This window comes from Talpa occidentalis, unplaced genomic scaffold, assembly GCF_014898055.3.
Source record: "Talpa occidentalis isolate TD23 unplaced genomic scaffold, MPIMG_talOcc4v2.1 talOcc4.5, whole genome shotgun sequence".
Lineage (NCBI taxonomy): Eukaryota > Metazoa > Chordata > Mammalia > Eulipotyphla > Talpidae > Talpa > Talpa occidentalis.
In genome coordinates this window covers 127,651,496-127,670,511 of record NW_023604861.1, presented here as the reverse complement: position 1 = coordinate 127,670,511, position 19,016 = coordinate 127,651,496, and the positions used below count along the sequence as shown (strand labels likewise).

The window sequence follows — 19,016 nt, the reverse complement described above, 5'->3', positions numbered from 1 at the left end:
GTTTTTCCTCCTGGTCACTTCTGTATCGGTGTTACTTTTGCTTCACCTGATCTGTTTCCTTCCAGGTCCAGCTTTAGGGCGCGGCTGCCAGGCCTTAGGGGCCTTTGCAATGGTTTTGTATTTCTGTAGACACCAGATATAAACATACTTATATATTTGTGTCCCTCCCCTGCTCCCCCCAGTTCACAATCCCGACGCACACTCTACACGCAGGCCGCTCTGGCCTCTGACCCCGTGTTCCATGTGGCAGGAGGCCCCGCCCCGGGCCTCGTCCAGGTCATGGCTGCTGGCTGTCTGTGGCGGGAGTCCTTGGTTGTCCCCCCCCCTCCCGGCTCTGACCATTCTGTCCGTCTATCTCGTCTCGTCCTCAGTTTCAAGCAATGTCATGAAGGGCTTCCTTCCCATGCCTAAAAGGAAACAATATGTTTTTGGAAAGAGGTGGGGTTGGAGTCGGGGTTCCGGGAAGCCTGGGGCCCTCAGTCTTCGGGGTGACCCAGGGAAGTCTCCAGAGGGGCTGTGATCACAGCCAGTTGGGAGCCTCGGTCAGGCTGGACCATGTCCCGGGGAGGCAGAGGACCGCGGCCCGGGACCTGCTGGCCTCACTCGGCAGAGCCGTGGAGCGGCAGGGCCGAAGCGTATTGTTTCCCTTTGAGGCCAGTCCTGGTCCTCGTCCCCATGCACAGCTCATGCTTTTTGATTTGCATCTTTTTTTGCATGGACATGCCGAGTAGTGATAAGCAGGGTTCTCTGTTCTCTGGGGCGTCTCTGGTCAGACTTCTCTTTCAGCTCCCGTGTAAGGTCATTAGGCTCAGGTGTGTCACTGCCGTGTCCCTTGAGTCCAAAAGCGAAGGGCGTGGCCGAGGCGTGCAGGGAGACTAGCCCTGTGAGGAGGCGGCACCGTGGCCGCGGGAGCGGCGGGTAAGGACACCCTGGTCTCTGTGCCTAGGTCCGTGCAAGACGGCAGCCAGGGCGGCCGGGAGAAGCTGGAGCTCGTCCTGTCCAACCTGCAGGCCGACGTCCTCGAGCTGCTGCTGGAGTTTGTCTACACCGGCTCTCTGGTCATCGACTCGGCCAACGCCAAGACCCTGCTGGAGGCGGCCAGCAAGTTCCAGTTCCACACCTTCTGCAAAGTCTGTGTGTCCTTTTTGGGTGAGTCCGGTGAACACGTGTGTTCTGGGGAGAGAAACCTGAAAGCAGCCAGGGCTCAGGGGTGTACGCTGGGTGTGCCCACCCTGACCACCGGGGGTGGGAAGCTGGGTTCCAAACGCACTGTTAGGGTGATAGTTGGATGACTATGCAAAGGCCTTTGTGCTCGCCAGACATAGGGGTCCTCTAGGCCACTGAGGGTTGGGGAGGCTGTACCATGACCCTGGCCCTGGCCCGGCAGCTTTGTAAGCACAAATGGGGCCACGTGATTGGCCTGGTCATGGTGACCCCGTGCCCTGGCCTCATGCCCACTGGACATGGAGCCGGAGACCTCTACACAGTGGACAAAGGCGCCAGAGGCCTCTTTTCCTTTTAATGTATATGATGCCTGGGCCACACGCATTGCGTAGGCCTAGACGTGTGATCTGCTCCTGGACACGCAGACCTGCTGCCCAGGGTGGGGGTGTGAGTGTCCGGGCTTGCAGCAGACCCCAACCCAGAGGACACACTTCACAGTTCGGACTTGCCCAGCTTGGGTGAGCAAGGGGAGTGAGAGGCAAAGATAGGGTCGCAGGAGCCCGTGGGCTGCGTGTGGAATGAAAGAGAACTGGGCTGAGCCTGGAGATGGCGAGGCGGGTGGCGGGCGGCCAGCGGCCTGGGATGGCACCCAAGAGAACCCAGCAATTGAGAAGCGTCAGGAGCCACGGCTGCAGGGTCAGGCTCACGAAGGTGACGGGCTTCCTGGGACCAGACTAATGAGCATCAGGTGTCGGGAGAGCTGGCCCAGGGAGCCCAGGGCTAGCAGCCAGGACGGGTAAGGCTGACCCCCAGGGGAGCTGGCGGCCTTACCGGCATTCCTACAAAGTCAGAGTCTATGAGCCCAGATGTGCTGTCACCATTCTGGAAGGCCCCTCAGCCTCACTGTGACCCCTGTCGCAGCCCAGGCCAGGCCCGAGGCCCGAGCCTCCTCCCCCGGCGGACAGTGCAGAAGGCCCGAGCCTGGCGCTGACCCGCCCTACTTCACAGCCCGGGCGTGGGCCTGCGGGAGCAGAGGGAGGCCCTGGGGGAGTCTGCCGGGGACGGGACAGATGAAAGGAAAGATGGGACAGAGGATGTACACGGCGGGGCCTGGAGGCAGCACAAGAAACAGGCTGGAGAGGGACCCGGAGCGACAGGGAGGGGATGGGTGGCAGCCCCGCCAGCCCCGCCCTGCCGTCAGTGGCCCTGTGCTCTCATCCCCAGAGAAGCAGCTGACGGCCAGCAACTGCCTGGGGGTGCTGGCCATGGCCGAGGCCATGCAGTGCAGCGAGCTCTACCACATGGCCAAGGCCTTTGCGCTGCAGCTCTTCCCCGAGGTGGCGGCCCAGGAGGAGATCCTCAGCATCTCCAAGGACGACTTCATCACCTACATCTCCAACGACAGCCTCAACACCAAGGCCGAGGAGCTGGTGTATGAGACCGTCATCAAGTGGATCAAGAAGGACCCCGCGACCCGTGCGCAGGTGCGTCTGCCCCGCTCCCTGCTGCAGTCCCTGTGTGGGGACAGTGAGAGGATGGGGCCTGGGGTAGGAGGAAGAAGGCGGAAGGGGATGGGCCGAAGGGCGGCCTGGTCTGGCCAGCAGAGGGCAGGTCAGGGAACCCATAGGCCTGGGCAGAGGGACGCCGGCACGTGCCCCCTGGGAGGCACGAGAGATGAGGAACGGTCACCAGAGGTTTCAGGGCAGGTGTGCCACCTGGGGGAGACCAGTGTGGACCCCGAGGTTGCTGGCCCTGGGTGGGCAGTGTCTGGACCCTACAGGAAGAAGTGCAGGCCTGAGCCCGTGCTCTGGGGCTCCCATGAGCAGGGACCCAGCAGGGGACCCCGCCCAAGCCCCTGTTATTGAGGTGGACAGCACCTGGGCCAATCGGAAACCATGCTGGAGATGGGAGCCATCACACACCTGACAGGAGGGTTGGCTCGTCCCTCTGAGGGGCAAGCGGAGCCAGGGTCCAGGGAAGAGGGAAGGCAGGCACCTCCCTAGGAGGGGCGCCCGAGTCAGTCTAAGAACGGCCCTCATGCAGGTGAGGGGCCCAAGTGCCAGGTGAGGCAGTGAGGCACTGCTGGGGGGCTTGTCGGTGTCGGGGAGACTCAGGCTCTGGCATGGTGACCCCCAGGTTGGATGATCACATCAGCTTTCCTGGGTCCTCCTGAGGGTCCTGACTTCCTAGGGCCCCACACACCTCCGCAGGGGGCGCCCGGCTTCCTCCCCAGGCACCTGGCATGAGGCCCATCCCCTGGGGGGAGCCTGAATGAGGAGCTGAGGAGGCGAATGGACAGTCACCCCAGGGTGAGCGGCAGCAGGCCAGACCCCCGCCTTCCCTCCTGGCCTCTCGCTGAGGGGTGTCCCTGGATCTCTCTCTAGGCCTGGGGGAGCAACATCTACACTCCAGCCCAAATACAGACTGGAATTATCCACTTCGTGCAGCTCCAGATCTCCTTTCTCTCTCAGTGCTGCTCAGGGGAAGTGGGCGGCACCTGTGACCTGAGAGCTGCATCTCTTTGCCCCACAGCACGCGGCGGAGCTCCTGGCCGTGGTCCGCCTCCCCTTCATCCACCCCAGCTACCTGCTCAACGTGGTGGACAACGAGGAGCTAATCAAGTCGTCGGAAGCGTGTCGGGACCTGGTCAACGAGGCCAAGCGCTACCACATGCTGCCCCACGCCCGCCAGGAGATGCAGACGCCCCGCACCCGGCCCCGCCTCTCAGCAGGTAGTGAGGGTCACGCCTCGACCCCCCAAGTGCAGGTGCTGTGGGGTCAGCCTGGGGGTCTCTGGGCGGCCTCCCAGATGGCGACAGCATCCTGGCGTGTCCCATGGTGCCCGTGCGTGTCCCGCAGGTGTGGCCGAGGTCATCGTGCTGGTCGGGGGCCGTCAGATGGTGGGGATGACCCAGCGCTCGCTGGTGGCCGTCACCTGCTGGAACCCGCAGAACAACAAGTGGTACCCCCTGGCCTCGCTGCCTTTCTATGACCGCGAGTTCTTCAGTGTAGTGAGTGCCGGGGACAACATCTACCTCTCAGGTGAGGCCCCTGGACGCTGGGTTAGGGGCGGGTGCGGGCTCCCCCGGGGCCCCTCTCCACACACTTCGGGACCCCGCAGTGTCTCTTGGCTGGTGAGCCTCGTCCTGACCCGGGAGTGGGTGGCTGCTCCTGCCCCTCCTCACTCCCTCCTGCTCTCTGGACCGCCCCTGCTGCCTCCAGGTGGGATGGAATCAGGGGTGACGCTGGCGGACGTCTGGTGCTACATGTCCCTGCTCGACAACTGGAATCTGGTCTCCAGAATGACGGTCCCCCGCTGTCGGCACAACAGCCTCGTCTACGACGGGAAGATCTACACACTCGGGGGACTTGGCGTGGCGGGCAACGTGGACCACGTGGAAAGGTAATGCGGCCACCCTCGGCAGTCCCTCCCCGCAGCGGAGGCCACTAGGGGACTGGGCCCTTACATGGCGTTGGGCCGCGGCTCTTCAACACAACAGAGGGAGAGGGCGGGGGACCGTGAGGCAGGGCAGGAAGGAGGCGGGCTGCCCAAGCACTGAGGGGAGCCCCAACATCCCTTTTGGGTGTCACGAGCTGGAAGCACGACATCCGACCACGGAAGGACACAGGCTGGCTTGACTGGCCCTCGGGCACTTGGGGAATCTCTGGGGCTGCAGGGATGTAGGGCAAAGCTGGAACCCGTGGCCTCCATGTCCCTCCCAAGAGAGAACACGCACCAGGGAGCACTTCCAGCCTCCACCCCACGCATCCCAGGAAATCTGCTGGCCACGCAGGGAGGGTCACGGCAACTGCTGGAATGCTCCAGAAGACACTGCAGGCCGAGCACTGAGTGTCAGCCTGCCCTCTGCTGGAAGCCCCAGGCTGGCCTCCGCGTGGAGGTCATTTAAATCTGGCCAAGCTTATAATGTAGGGTCGGGTGGTAGGCAGGAGGCGCTTGGGCTGGAGGTGGGCGCTTCCCCGGGGAAATAGTCCATCCTTTCCTCGAGCCCCGCGGAGAGAGCCGTGCAGAGGACTGACCCCTCGGGGAAGCCGCAGAGAGAGCGCAGGAAGCCCTGCGAGTCAGCAGCTGACGAGAGGCTCCAAAGAGCAGGCAGCCCTGCTCTTTGGAGAAACCAGTGGCCCAAAGTGGGACACGTGAGGCCATGCACCAAGCCAGAGGGTCACGCTAAGATGGCTGGGCCCTCCCCGGCCCGCGCCCGCCCCCAGCCCCCGTCGTCAGCTACACGGCAAGCTCGTCTTCCCGTGTGACAGCTTTTGCCTGTGGAGCCACACAGACCCCTCAATTTGTATTTTTCCCTTGGTGGCTAATTGGACACTTGACAAATGTTGCAGCAGAGACGGTGCAGGAGACAGGCTCTGGGTGTTCGCTGTGGGCCTTCAACTCCCCCAAGCGGAGCCCGGAGATGCTCAGTAACAGCATTTAATTGTCATATTGATTTGGAGATAATGGGGAATCCCGTGTGATGATGAGGATATTAACGCAGCTGCTGACCGGGTCAGCCCCGAAGCTGACAGCCTTTGGTGGGCGCCTCCTCTTGGCCATCACGCCCCAAGTCATCCGGAGCCCCAGCTCCCAGCCGTTTGTCATTCGGTAATAAACACATGAACAAGGAGACATTTTCTACGTAGGAGTAAACTGAGCTAGATCTGTCATCCTGTCTTGCTTTTGTCAGCTATTTTTAATCTCCTAAGACGCTGATCACTCATTTTGCAACCGTATACTTGTTGATAAATAAGGGGGTTTGTTCGAGGATCAAATTCTTCAAGGGGGGGGACAAGCTCAGCCCCCCTTGGACCCTAGAGCAGTTCGAGGCCTGGACCAACCTATATGGCTTTCCTTCCAGCAGTGAAACGTCAGTACATGGTGAGCACGACCAGCCTGGGCCGCCTGGGAGACAGAGGAGCAGACCAGGACCCCGGGGTGCCCAGAAGGGCCCTGAGCCCTTCCTCAGCCCACTGGGACCTGTCAGTCATCCGTGTAGGGACAAGACAGAGACTCCCTGGGTGGTGTTCATGCAAGCTGGGCAGAGGGTGCTGGGCAGAGGGTGCCGGCACGAGGGATGCCCACCGCTTCCCCCGGAGCATCCCCGGAGCCCCTGTGGGCAAGCCCATTTCTGTGTCCTGTGGTGACGATGACAAGAATTCAGGGTGACAGGAAGGTCAGGGGAATGGGGGCAGACACCAGGGTGCTTTGTTCCCCAGGAAGCACTCATGCTACAAATTGCTATTATATTGATAATGAATGAGATAGACGGTACATTATAATTATATTACATTACTGTATTACAGGAATAGAGCAAGATTATATAATTATAGATTAAAACAACAGTGCCATAGACAAACCTGTATTATATCATCATATAAATAACCAGGCCTAATATTTTATAGCAATAGATGGCAGTAGCTGTGGTTACCAGGTAAATGATAGCGGAGCTCCGCTCGGCGGGGTCATTTGCATGGGATTAGCATATCCTTCTCAGGCTGGAAGCTGCCAGATTGAGCTAAGGAGGGCTGGTGGCTTGGCAATCAGCCACCTGGAATAACAAGCTCTCGGGAAGTTGGTCGGTGCAATATGCCATTACACCAAAGCCCGAAGGCTAACAGCACATGATCTTCCACCGTCTCCCAGCCCCTTCCGCAGACGCCCTCTGGCGCGCTGCCATACCGGCCCGGAGGGCAGCTGTCTGGACTTCCGACACTGTCCAGAAAGACACTCACCTCGTTCGTTGCCATTAGCCACATGCTCGTCCGCGGCTTAATTCGTCGGCCCCTGCTGCCCTTTAAGGCATTTCGGCCTCTTCTCAAAGCCTGGGCCCTCACAAGCACGGAGCTGACGTCTCCGGTCGGCCCGTCACTCCCTTCAGGCTCAGACAGGGCGTCCTCGCGGGCCCCTGAGCAGTGACCAGGATGGCTCACGCCCCAGCCAGGCTCTTGGGGACAAGCGGGCCCAGTGCGCTTCCCAGGAAAGGTGTGCTGCAAGTCCCGACTGTGGGGGTGCTGTGAGCCCACAAAGGAGAACGCGCCACAGACCAGAACACACTCAAGGCATGTGCCTCGTGGGGAGCCGTGGGTGGGCCGCCCCATGGGAGGGCGGGAGCCGGCACCTGCGAGGCGGTCCTCCAGGAACACCCCTCAGGGACACTGGGAACCCAGACCCAAAGGCACCCCGGGAGAGAGTCCGAGGGCCCTGGCTCCTCGGTCCGTCTGCTCCTGACCCCTCAACTGTTTCCACTTTTCACTTCGCTCCGTGGCTTGTGGGACACTCGTGTTCCCTCTCTACTCCGCCCTCTCGCTGTCTCTAGTTCTCCCCACCACCTGCCCGGCGGGTCTGCTCCACTCTGCCCCTCCCCACCCTTCAACTCCTGCACGCCTGGCCCTGGGGCCTGAATCCAGGTAGAGGAAATCCCACAAGATGGTGGCGTGGCCCCACTTGCACAGACGCCCTCCCACCGCCACTGGGTCCTGGGCACTACCAGTGCATTTCTGGGTTCCCCGTCAGCAGGTTCCCTGCCCCCAAGCATGAGTTTCTCCCCTTTGCATCTCTCCAAGAGGCTTTGACCCCAGAGACGGCACCCCACCTCTGCAACTCTCTTCCCACCTCTGTCCCCGGCCTCTCTTACATATTTCATCTTTCCGGCCGGTCGGGCCCCTCCCCAGCAGCGTGTCGGCCCTGTCACCCCTGCCCCGGCAACTGAAGCGAGCCCGGGTGTGCGCGGCCTCCACTCGCGCCCGAGAGCCCGTGGTTCCATTTTCTGGAAGCCTGCGAGCCCGTCGCTGACCACTGGTATTGCGAAATCTTTAATCACATCGACTCCCGTTGACATACTAAACCGAAGGGAACCCCCACTCAGAAGTCACCGCTCCCGAATTGTCGCGCTGTTTACCATTGTCTGTGTCCTGGAAGTTGGAGCTGGCCACGGTGTCTGCCGCGGCGGAGCCCCTTCCATGAGGCGCTGCTCGCCCTCCTTGTCCCAGCGTGTGTCCAGGGATGCCCCAGGCGCGGCTGTGAGATTGACACCAGAGGCTTCAGCAAACGCTGCAGAGCAGGACACTCGTCCCTGGGGAGCTGCTCCTAAGCATTGACCGGATCCCGCTGACAAAACCCTTCTCCCCTTGATGCTCCCCACCCCCCATGGCTTCTCTGCCCTCTTCCCTGAGCTTCCTCTCAGAGGAGTCTCCACTGCCCGCCTGCCCGCTCGCCGGCACAGCTGCAGCCCCCACTCGGCGGGAAGTGCTGGTCAGCACCTGCAGGCCCGCTCGCCTCTCCTCTTCCCACCGCCGCCTCCTCGTCATTTCTTGGCTCTCCCTGCCTCACGTCCAGCACAGAGCTCGGCTTATGGGGAGGCCCAGGAGCAAGGCGGAGAGGGCTGGGGTGGGCCTGACGTTAGGCGACCCTGAGTGACTGCGCCCCAGGGCCCCGCTGTGTGATCACAGCGGTGATGCCTGGGGGTGGGAAGCAGAGGGTGGTGCTCCCGGCGTGCCCCCACCCCTTGGTTTGTAATTTTTTAAATTTAACTTAATTTTTAATTGTTTACAACCCTGTAAACAAGGAGGCTCACACCTCTTTTTTTTTTAAGGCCCTTTGTTTTTTAAGATTTATGTATTTATACAAGAGCTGGGGTGCAGGCCAGAGGCGCGGGAGGGTGAGAGGAGTCACCAGAGACAGAGCAGGGAGCAGAGCAGGCAGAAGGACTGAAGTACACTGCTGAGGGGAGCAGCGGGGAGCCAGGAGAGGTCTGCCGCGCCGTGTGGGTATCTCCGCGGCGGCGGGACTCGAACCGGCGCTGCAGAGGCTGCGGACAGCTTCACGGCGCGGCGCTCAGCCGCCCGCGCCAGCGGGGAGGCCCCACACCGCCCCGGGCGCCGCCTTGCCCCCGCCTGCACCGGCCCCTCTGACGGCGCCTCTCTCGCAGGTACGACACCATCACCAACCAGTGGGAGGCCGTGGCGCCGCTGCCCAAGGCCGTGCACTCCGCCGCGGCCACCGTGTGCGGCGGCAAGATCTACGTGTTCGGCGGCGTGAACGAGGCGGGCCGGGCGGCGGGCGTCCTGCAGTCCTACGCGCCGCAGACCAACTCCTGGAGCTTCATCGAGTCCCCCATGATCGGTGAGGCGCGGCCCGCGCAGCCGGGCCCTGCGGCGCCCCCTGCTGGTGTTACTCGAGTCAAACACCCCAGCCCCGCGGCGCCGCGCGGACCCGGGTGCAGGGCCCGGGTGGACCCCAGGTGCAGGGTCCAGGTGGACCCGGGTGCAGGGCCCCGAAGGACCCGGGTGCAGGGCCCGGGTGGACCCCAGGTGCAGAGCCCGGGCGACCCGGGCGCGCCGCGTGGACCCCCCGCCGGGACAAGGGCTGCTCGGTCGTCCCCGCGCCCCTGCCCGACCGTGTCCCCAGGCCGCGCAGTGACTCCCCGCCGGCGCCCGGCTCCCTCCCCCGGGGCCCCCCGGGAAGGAGAAGGCGCGGCCGGGGCCTCCTGACCCCCCTCTCCGCGCAGACAACAAGTACGCGCCCGCCGTCACCCTCAACGGCTTCGTCTTCATCCTGGGGGGCGCTTATGCCCGGGCCACCACCATCTACGACCCCGAGAAGGGCAACATCAAGGCGGGCCCGAACATGAACCACTCCCGCCAGTTCTGCAGGTGAGGGGCCCGCGGGGCGCGGGGGGGGGGTGGGGGGCCAGAACTGCGGGGTCGGGGCCTAGTCGCCCCCCAGCACGCCCCGCCCGACGGCGGCCCCCAGCCGCGGGGGCGAGACCGGCCAGGGCAGGACGGTCCGTGCACAGCCGTGGCCGGGGCGGGCCCCTCGCAGCCTCGGCCCGGGAGCCCGAGCCGGAGGCTCCAGGTGACGCCACCGCAGAGCTGAGGTGCGGGGTTTCCCGCGGGGTCCCGCCCCTCGAGGCCCCCCTTTCTCCGAGGGGCGCCGGTGCGCTGCAGGCGCGGGGCCGGGCCCAGCCGGGGGTGGGACGCGCGGGCGAGCCGAGCGCTGGACCGGGCAGGGGCTGTCGGGCGCCCTCGAGAGGAGCCGCCCCCCAGGTCCTGGCACGCCCGGCGCGAAAGTCACCCCAGCCCCGGGGCCTGGAGGACGGGTGTCTCCAGTCAGACGACGGCGCGGGGAGCCCGCGTTTGCAGGGAGGGCGGGCGGCCTGGGGGCTCCGACGGCTCCTTCTCCCGCCCGCAGCGCCGTGGTGCTCGACGGCAAGATCTACGCGACGGGCGGCATCGTGAGCAGCGAGGGGCCCGCCCTGGGCAACATGGAGGCCTACGAGCCGGCCACCAACACGTGGGCGCTGCTGCCCCACATGCCCTGCCCCGTGTTCAGACACGGCTGCGTGGTGATCAAGAAGTACATCCAGAGCGGCTGAGGCGCCCGGCGGGGCTTGGACGAGCCCGGCGAGGCGAGGCGAGCGCTCCTCACGGCGGTCGGTTTCCAGCAGCACCAACAGAGGCCGACGCCGCACCCAGGAACCCCCTGCGCTGACCTTTCGAACGCTCTGCATTGAATGTAGAAAATCATCCTCGCCTTTAGGGGCCCCCGGGGCTCGGCGCTCCGGGGCCCTCCCAGCCAGGGGCGCCCGGCCTCCTGCGAGGCACTTGCTCTGAGTGGAGGCGCTCGCTCTGCCCGGTCCAATAGAGTTTCACATATTTTTCCACTGGGAGAGAGAAGCTGTTTTTTCCTTCCTGCAGAGCAAGCTCGGCCCCTGAGCACGCAGCTCAGCTACCCTGTGACAATACTAGGCGTCAGGCTCTCTTGGAATAAGATCAAAGTGTCCTTATCACTTTGATTCCTGCTTTTGTTTTTAATCAATCTACACTTGCAAGTGGGCGAGGGAAAAGGAGGACAACCTGTGCGGCAGGGGCTTAGGGAGCCGCTGGACCAGGCCAGCCCCGGGGAGCAGGATGTGGCCAGAGGCTGGGGGTGCTGGGGACGGCCAACGAGCCCGCTGCCATTGCCAGGGTTCACCGCCGTGTTTCTGCTGGGGAAGGGCGACGTGACTGTGCTAGCTTTCTCTTATCCAATACGAGTTATTTAGATTTCCAAGGCATTTTCTTGATAAACAAAAGGCTATTTTTAAGTACTGAGAGGAGGAGGAGGCCACAGGAGACGTGGGGACCCCCAAAGCTCTTCATAGGTGGTGGCAGAGCGGGGCATTTGCTCTAATTTTTCTATGTGCAGAATAGAGGACCTCTCCTGGGGTGGGGGCGAGTGCCCCCCCGTTTTATTTTTTAGAAGAAGTGACTCCCAGACAGCCCCCATAGAAGCAGTGCCTCCTGGAGGTGCTGCCAAGGAAGATTCTGTTCTGGAAGGAAACCAGTCCGGCTCCCTCCGTGAGGTACAGCTGAGGACCCAGGCCGGGTGGGGAGGGGTGGAGGGAAGCGGGAGAATAAATGTCTACAAAGCACAGGAGACTATTTTTGATATTTATAGCTATATATTCAGGCACCTGCCTCCATAGCTCTCAGGATGGGGACAGCCTCTTAGACGAGCCATGGCCGCCACGGCCCGAGGGCACGAGCAGGAGCTCGCTTCTTGTAGCATCTTCACCCGAGAAAGGAAGCCAGGAAGGAGGGGTCGTGGCTCCAAAGAGAAGCCCCTGCCCGTCCGCAGCCCCGCGCCCCCCGCACGGTGATCAGCTTCCATCCCGGGCCAGTAGGACGCCGCCACCGCGCTGTTGAGTTGAAGTTGGTACCAAATACACATTTGCCATTTTCCTATTTCGGAAGTCAACTTGCTGTCATTTCACGGGAAGAACCATTTCGAAGGAGAAGGACAGCACACACTCTCCACTTGCAGTCTCTGAGGACACCAGGTTCCGGTCGCCACGTCGGCATCGATTTCTAGCACTCCAGCTGTGGCTCCCCCTTGGACAGGACACCAAGCTTCGTTATGCAGTTTTTAATATTATTTATTCTTTTAAAAAGTAATAAGCACAAAACTACATACATTGTATGTCATTTAAAGTATTTATGTCAAACAGGGTGCAAGTGTGAACCCCAGGACTGGAGCACAAATTTCTAACTGCCCGGGGCAGGGCTCATGTTAGCGTCGGTGTGTAACGTCTGCCTCCAAAGGAGGTGTTAGTGGTCAGCAAGACTCAACACAGATGACCTTGCAAATTCCGTTCCTCTCATCTATCACACTGGAGCAAAACTGGCTATTTCTGTGAATGATAGAAAACAGGGTTCTCTGTAATGGTATTGTACATAGTATATGTTTATTGTTAAGTTCTTGTTATATTATAATAAATATATTTATAGATCTAGACCTGGAAGCCAATGTCATGTGTTTGTGTGCCAAGGCCCAGGCCGCAGTGAGGACCCCCAGGACAGACCTTCTTCCTCTCTGCCATCAGCTGTCTGGGCCCCCTCTAGACTCGAATGCAGATGGGCATGATTAGATGGGACAGGACGGCTTAGCAAGGGGATGTGGCATTGAAGAGGAAGCCAAGGATTAAGGGCAAGTAAAGGCCAAGTTGAAGGGATTTGCAAATACCGAGGAGCTTCAGTTGCGAGTGCTCTTCTCGTGATTGAAGCCTGTGCAACCGAAGGCCTCTGTTAGCTTCCTGCTGGCCCAGGTCCTGGGCCTGGGACTCTGGGGAGGGGAGGGAGGGAGGGGTCCAAGTCACATGACAACTCCAACTCATCAGCTGGAAAAGAAACACACTCGTTTTCTCCAGGAAGAACAAGGTGTGCTTTCTACCCTAAAATCCAGGCAGGGTAGACACTCTCCTTTTGCAGTCTCACCTGAGGCTGGTCTCTAACCTGTCACGTAGACTGGCTTCCCTCTGCTAAGAAGCCCCAGGCCAGGCTTCCCAAGGTGGAAATGCAAGCCAGCTGATTGCCCACCCTCTTGCAGGGAGTGTAGGAGAGGGTGCATTTGCAGGCATTTCATCTATGTGAAAAGCCCCACATTTTTCATCTCAGTCTCACCAAGACCTAGTGTCTCCTTGCAAGAAAATAGTCTGAAGAAAATGGGTCGGGTAGGTGGGAGCACTTCAGAGAACCTGACTGAGGGTTTCTGATGAGTAGATCAAATACTTGCCAGAAAAGTATCTGGAATGACATCTTCAGAAGCACCAGCTCTCAAGGAAAGGATGGAGGATGTCTAGAAGCCTGCCATCGTGAAGAGCTAAACTTATCATCTGTTCTAAAAACCAAGCAGTAATTTATTAGCTCCTTGTCAGAGAAACATGTTCTCTATGTCTAAGAAGAGTCTGTGTACCTTGTACTTAACTCTGGTGCAGTAAACAAATTACATTTTACCATAAAATGTGCTAGGTTCCAAATAGCCATGGGGAGGGGAGAGGGGTCCTCCCCTGTTGGCCTCAAGTTGGTGCTATTGGACCATCAGGCCCCCGGATGGTGGGAAAGTTTATCAGGACAACCATAAACAGGGCATGGACCACCGTGTGTATGAAATTTTTAAAACCCATAGCCAAAATAAGAAAGCAATCAGGAATATTATCTGCAGTCCATATGACAAAGGATTATGATTTTTTATTAGAGGTTTCATAATTCAGTAATAAAATGTTAAGTGATTCCAGCTGTTACAGGATCATACCCAACAAAGAGGAAATGCTGCTAGTAAACATCAAAACGTTCAACATTGGTAGTTACTAAACTCCTTTCACCAAACCTAAAATAAAGGGGGATGCGGGGCAGGTGCTGATGAGTGGTCAGACCCTTGAGTTGTGCAAAAGGTTCTGTGAACTGAAATGGCCCCTGTAGAAAGCCATGTGGCAGGTACCATATATCAAGAACCTCAAGAGCACCTGATTTAAAAAATCCACTTCTTGGGCCTCCCCGGTAGTGCAGCGGGTTGAACGCCGTAATGTGAAGCTGTCTGCGGCCTCCGCAGTGCGGGTTCGATCCCAGCCGGCTGGCGAGAATCCCACATGGCGCAGCAGACCTCTCCTGTCTAGCCCGCTGCTCCCCTCAGCAGTGTGTTTCAGTCAGTCTGCCTGTTCTGCTCCCTGCTGTGTCTTTAGTGAATCCCCTCATCCTCCCACGCCTCTGGCCTGTACCCCAGTTCTTGTATAAAAATAAATAAATCTTTAAAAAAAAATTGGCATCCATAAGGAAATAGTACAGCCCATGGGAAGAGTTGTAACAATTAACTCCCTTTTCCTGACACTAAATGGCAGGCACCACCCTAAGCACTTACACTGCTGATTCCTCACGTTGTACAAAGTAGGTTCTGAACACACGCAATAATATGAAAGACATTTCAAGAGAGGGAAAACAAGCAAGTTTTATATTTGTATGTGATTGTGATTAAGACATATATATATAAAGATCTATACACTATAGATACAGATATAGAAAATATGTATATAAAAATGACCAAACAAGCAGTTATAAAACTGCTATTAACTGTACTCATGAATTGTGGACATTTTTTCTCTCTTCTCTAAAATGTTTGTAACATGATGACATTATTTTCATAGTAAAGACATTTTTCCAATGGAGAGAGCAATCTTTCCCTTATATTTTAGTCTGAGAAATTCTCAAATATCATTTCCTACTTGGGGCACCATAAGCAATGGAGAAGTTGAAAGGATTTAGAATAAGTAACAAAGAATGACAAATAATAGGTTGCCAGCAATAGTCAAATTGTTTTTTTTTTTTTAAATTTAAGGCTAAGGGGTGAATGGATTACATCTTTCAGTGCATGAAGATTTTCATAAAAAAAAATCAACACTTCTCTGTGTTCTTGAAAGGTCAAGCAAGACGAAAAGGACAATAATGAAGAAGGGACTTTCTCATTTGACATAAAGATACAGGCATCAAGGCTAAAACTCTGGGCCGGGTTCCCAGGAGCCTTGTGAATGTCTTCTCTAATGAAACCTCAGTAAGGTATTTAGACAACACAACTGCACACGTATCTCACTTTATCCCCTCAGCTGCCCTCAGGGGCGCCGGGAAACCACCTCGGGGAAGCTGAGCCACTTGTCTAGGAACAGTCGTGACTAGACTACCCCCACTGCTCCCCGCGCAGCATCACGCCAGTCCTGCCAACGCCCCTCAGAGGACAGCTGCTCCCACTGCACAGGGAGTCCCGGGTCCGCAGGAGCAGAGATTAGAGTCTGAGGTACACGAGTATTCAAAGCAGCCACTGACTCGCCCAGCCGAGCCACACGGCCGGCCTCTGCACAGAGCTGGGGTTGCCAGCCCACGGGGCTCAAGACTAAGGCTCCTTCCTCCTCCCCCAGCTACCTCGGGAATCCGTGAAGAGAAGTTAGCAGTCTGTGAACCTGCTGGACACTCAGCTCTGCGCTACCACACTGCTCTGTAGAAGCAATTTTCAAAATGCCCAGGAAGAGTCTCAGCAGGACACGGGCTTCCTTCAGCGGAAGGCTTTGCCTTTGCATGGGGAAGTTGGGTCAGGGGGATTCAAAAAGCTCCACTGCTGGAGGGGGTGTCAGCAGCCACGGCTGCCCCACTGCGAGGCTTCACTCACTTCACTCGCAGCCACAACCCGGGAGAGGAAGGGGAAGAACAGCATTAGCCCCGCCTACACTATCCTTAGCCCCCAAGGGGTTATCGCAGCCTTGCACTGAGGTAGGTGTTTTCCCACCTGACTAAAATGAGGACCCAACTCTAAGAAGTCTACCTCTTGATGGCAACATACAAAAACCCATGTGCTCTGTTGCCCACTTTGCAGCCCCTGGCAGTCCCCTGGCTGTCCTCACAAAGGGCGAGCATAGCCTTGAATGGATCACACTGGGTCAGGACCACATCCTTTCATCTCCCCCCACGGGGCGCCTTGCCCTAATTGTGCCAGTCCGACTGCCCATACTCTATTGGCAGTCTGAAAAAATGGTTGAGTTATGAAAATACAAAGGCAAGGTCACAATATTGCACACTGCTTTCGTCATCCCTGGTGCCCACAGGTGACTGCAGATGCAGCAGTGGTGTTGAAGAGTTCTCACTGACTCTGCACAGAATTCCTTCATTCTCAGAGAAGCTCAGGCCTGGGCGTCCCAGGGGTTTTAGTCCTGGGACGTCGCATCCCTGACAGTAAAAATCAGTCGTGGGGGCTCTTCAGTTACACCCTCCGTCCTCCAGCACCTTCCTGTCATCACTGTCTTATTCTAAACCCTCATCACTTTCTGCTTTAGCTGTTAGTACAGCTTTTCTTTTCATGGTTATTTTTTAAATAACAGCTTTACTGGCATATAATTCAGATATGATGAAATCCACCCCTTTAAAGCACAATTAAATGGTTTTTCATATGCTCATGGAATTGAGCACCCATCACCACTAGCTGATTGAAGAGCATTTTAATCTTCTCCAAAAGAAACTTGTGCCCACTAGTGTCACTCTGCATTTCCTGCATATTATATGTGGTCTTTTCTTTCTGGCCTCATTCTCTTAGCAAAGTGTTCTCAAGATTCATCCATGTTGTAGTGTGTATTTGCAGTTTATTCCTTTTTATGGCCAAATAATATTCCACTGAGTGGATCTATTGAATGGATATATAGACAGTTGTTTATGCATTCATCAGCAGATGGACATTTGGGTCACTTCCACATTTTAACTATTATGAATATTTGCTGCTATAAACATTTGTATACAATGTTTTGAGATTAAATAAATTTGAGAAATGTTGGGCTCAACAAAGTTAAACAGGCTTCTTTACTAACATTCATTCACATTTTACTAAAGTAGACACACGAGGCCATGTTTTCCAAACTCACTTGGCCCCCAACTGCCCTCCCCAACCCTCGCCAGCCCCATCTAGAAAACTTCTAAATTATGAAACAAGGTCAAATAGTGCCATGGGATTCTAGGGTCAATACATTCTCTTCTCTCTTTGAAGGAAAGTAAAGGAAATGATATTGTGAAGGGTTCAGAAGCAAGTTCTAATTTAGAATTCTCAAGCTATTACCTTAGAAAGATTGATACATTTTTAGATGGTGACAGAAGAAATAAGATCAGTATTCTTCGAAGTCAATAAAATCCTTTTCCTGAATACAGTGAAATATATTTCATGGTCATTTCTAAGTTCCAAAAACCCTTTAGCATCTCTTACATGGTAATATTAAAAAACTGAAACCACTGCACACAAGCACTACACACAGCAACCAAAATACCAACCTGCATGCCCCTGACAGTAGAAGCAGCATGATTCGACAATTTCTGGAAAAGACTTTTCAGTGTTTTGTATTTGATTAATTTTGAATGACATGACCATCCATATTCGCAGCTAGTCAGAGATCAGAGAATTCAATCACTTGTGCCCTAGCAGTACTTAAAATTCAAAACTTTTCACATTAATTCCAGTAGTCTCTTCAAAACGTATTAAAACATAAAAGCATCTTATTAACATTTGTGCTTGGATCAACATTTGTGGTAGTTGCAAGACAGAGCTTTATGCAATCCCAGCTATAAATCTTGATGACGGAGAAAGAAGGGAAGGAGCTTGTTGATAATTTTTTGGGATTTTTTTTATTTCTGTGGATATATATTTAAATTCAAATATATTTAAGGATAAAGAAATATGTCAACAATATGAAACATTTTTTAGCATGTGATAGGCAATACTCCTTTTGCTGCAAGTTTCATCTTAATCTTATTAAAGGAAAATCGCTATTACACTATGATAAATGACAAAACTGAAAGCTTACTGGTGTGAAGTAATTTGAGACTTCCCACCACAAATAACCTGTATGTCAGTAATATATTAAGTATAGCATTACTAGTAGATTGTCACATTTCTTTTTAAAAGGACATTCTATTTGAAAAGCCTTGTTAAATACTTTCTATTCATTAAAATGCTAAAATAGAAATTTATAATTTTCAGTATTTCTCAAGTGTTGCTATAAGCAAAGTAACTACATGCAGTGTTTAGAAATAATATTATCTCATGTTAAAATTTAACTTTACTTTGTTGCCACAATGAGAAAAAGCTCTATGCTGTATTGCAGACAGTCATGGACATGTGTCTTGGGCTACTCCTGCTTTTTATACGTAGTTGCAGACTTTCTGAAGCCGGTGATTTTACTTGTCGCTCTTAAACTCCTGTGACAATACATGATTGTAAAGTAATGCTTACTGATTTACCATTTTTTGAGAAAATGGAAATTCCAGAGCATTTAATGACTTAAAGGGATTAAATATATTAAATTGCACCTGACAGCAGACCTTTTATTTTTCTAACCTGTGTCTTTCTACCTAAGAAATCTTAGAATTTATGCCCCAGCAAGTCTCCATCTGGTCCATGGGGCTGGCGCCCTCACTAGTTGCTCTTTAGTTTCATTATAGATCCTCAGTTCCCAGGTCCTTTCACTGTCTCCTCAGTTAGCAGCCCCTCCCGAATTTCACTTTCATCCACATCCAGGAATCCCCAAAATTATCTCAACCCCCTAACATTCTGGTCTGTCAGACCAACAAGGTGAAACTGTAATTCTGATTGTAATCTTAATCCAAGGATCAGCCTCCTCTCAGGCTTTACTTAGGGGAGGGACAGGAATACCTACAAGAACAACTCACATTCACACAGGCTGGCACCGCTAGGAACACATCCCCCACACCCACCTCATTTTCAACAGTTCCTGGACAGCTCCCCTTCCTGTTTCCATCACTGACTATTCTAAACCTTCCTTCTCCTCCTTAAGTGTCCTACCCAGAAGACCACAGCTTTTCTTCAAGATAACTGAGGTGGAAAGTGGGCAGTGGCAGCACAGTCTCTAAATCTTCCTGAATTCCCATTACAAACAGAGAAGCCAGGATGAAAAATCCCAAAATAATGGTAATAAGAAATATCGAGAACTCCAAATCCCGAGTGTGAAGGAGCAGGCCACGAACACCTGTGAGGCTGTGTGTACATTTGGG

At 55.5% G+C, this 19,016-nt stretch overlaps 1 protein-coding gene across 5 annotated transcripts in view; it reads left to right on the top strand.

The window, feature by feature from the left end:
• Positions 1 to 12,672, top strand: part of KLHL29 (kelch like family member 29) — a 255,870-nt gene extending 243,198 nt beyond the window's left edge. For 4 of the 5 annotated variants that reach the window (XM_054701329.1, XM_054701328.1, XM_054701326.1 and 1 more), the window contains 8 exons: positions 947 to 1,149; positions 2,389 to 2,648; positions 3,697 to 3,895; positions 4,023 to 4,205; positions 4,386 to 4,566; positions 9,098 to 9,291; positions 9,677 to 9,821; positions 10,360 to 12,672. In XM_054701329.1, coding sequence (XP_054557304.1) covers positions 947 to 1,149; positions 2,389 to 2,648; positions 3,697 to 3,895; positions 4,023 to 4,205; positions 4,386 to 4,566; positions 9,098 to 9,291; positions 9,677 to 9,821; positions 10,360 to 10,543 — 1,549 coding nt within the window. In that variant the 3' untranslated portion in view covers positions 10,544 to 12,672. The remainder of the gene's footprint in view (positions 1 to 946; positions 1,150 to 2,388; positions 2,649 to 3,696; positions 3,896 to 4,022; positions 4,206 to 4,385; positions 4,567 to 9,097; positions 9,292 to 9,676; positions 9,822 to 10,359) is intronic. The other variant, XR_008554134.1, reaches the window with a different exon arrangement.
• Positions 12,673 to 19,016: the final 6,344 nt, after the last annotated feature.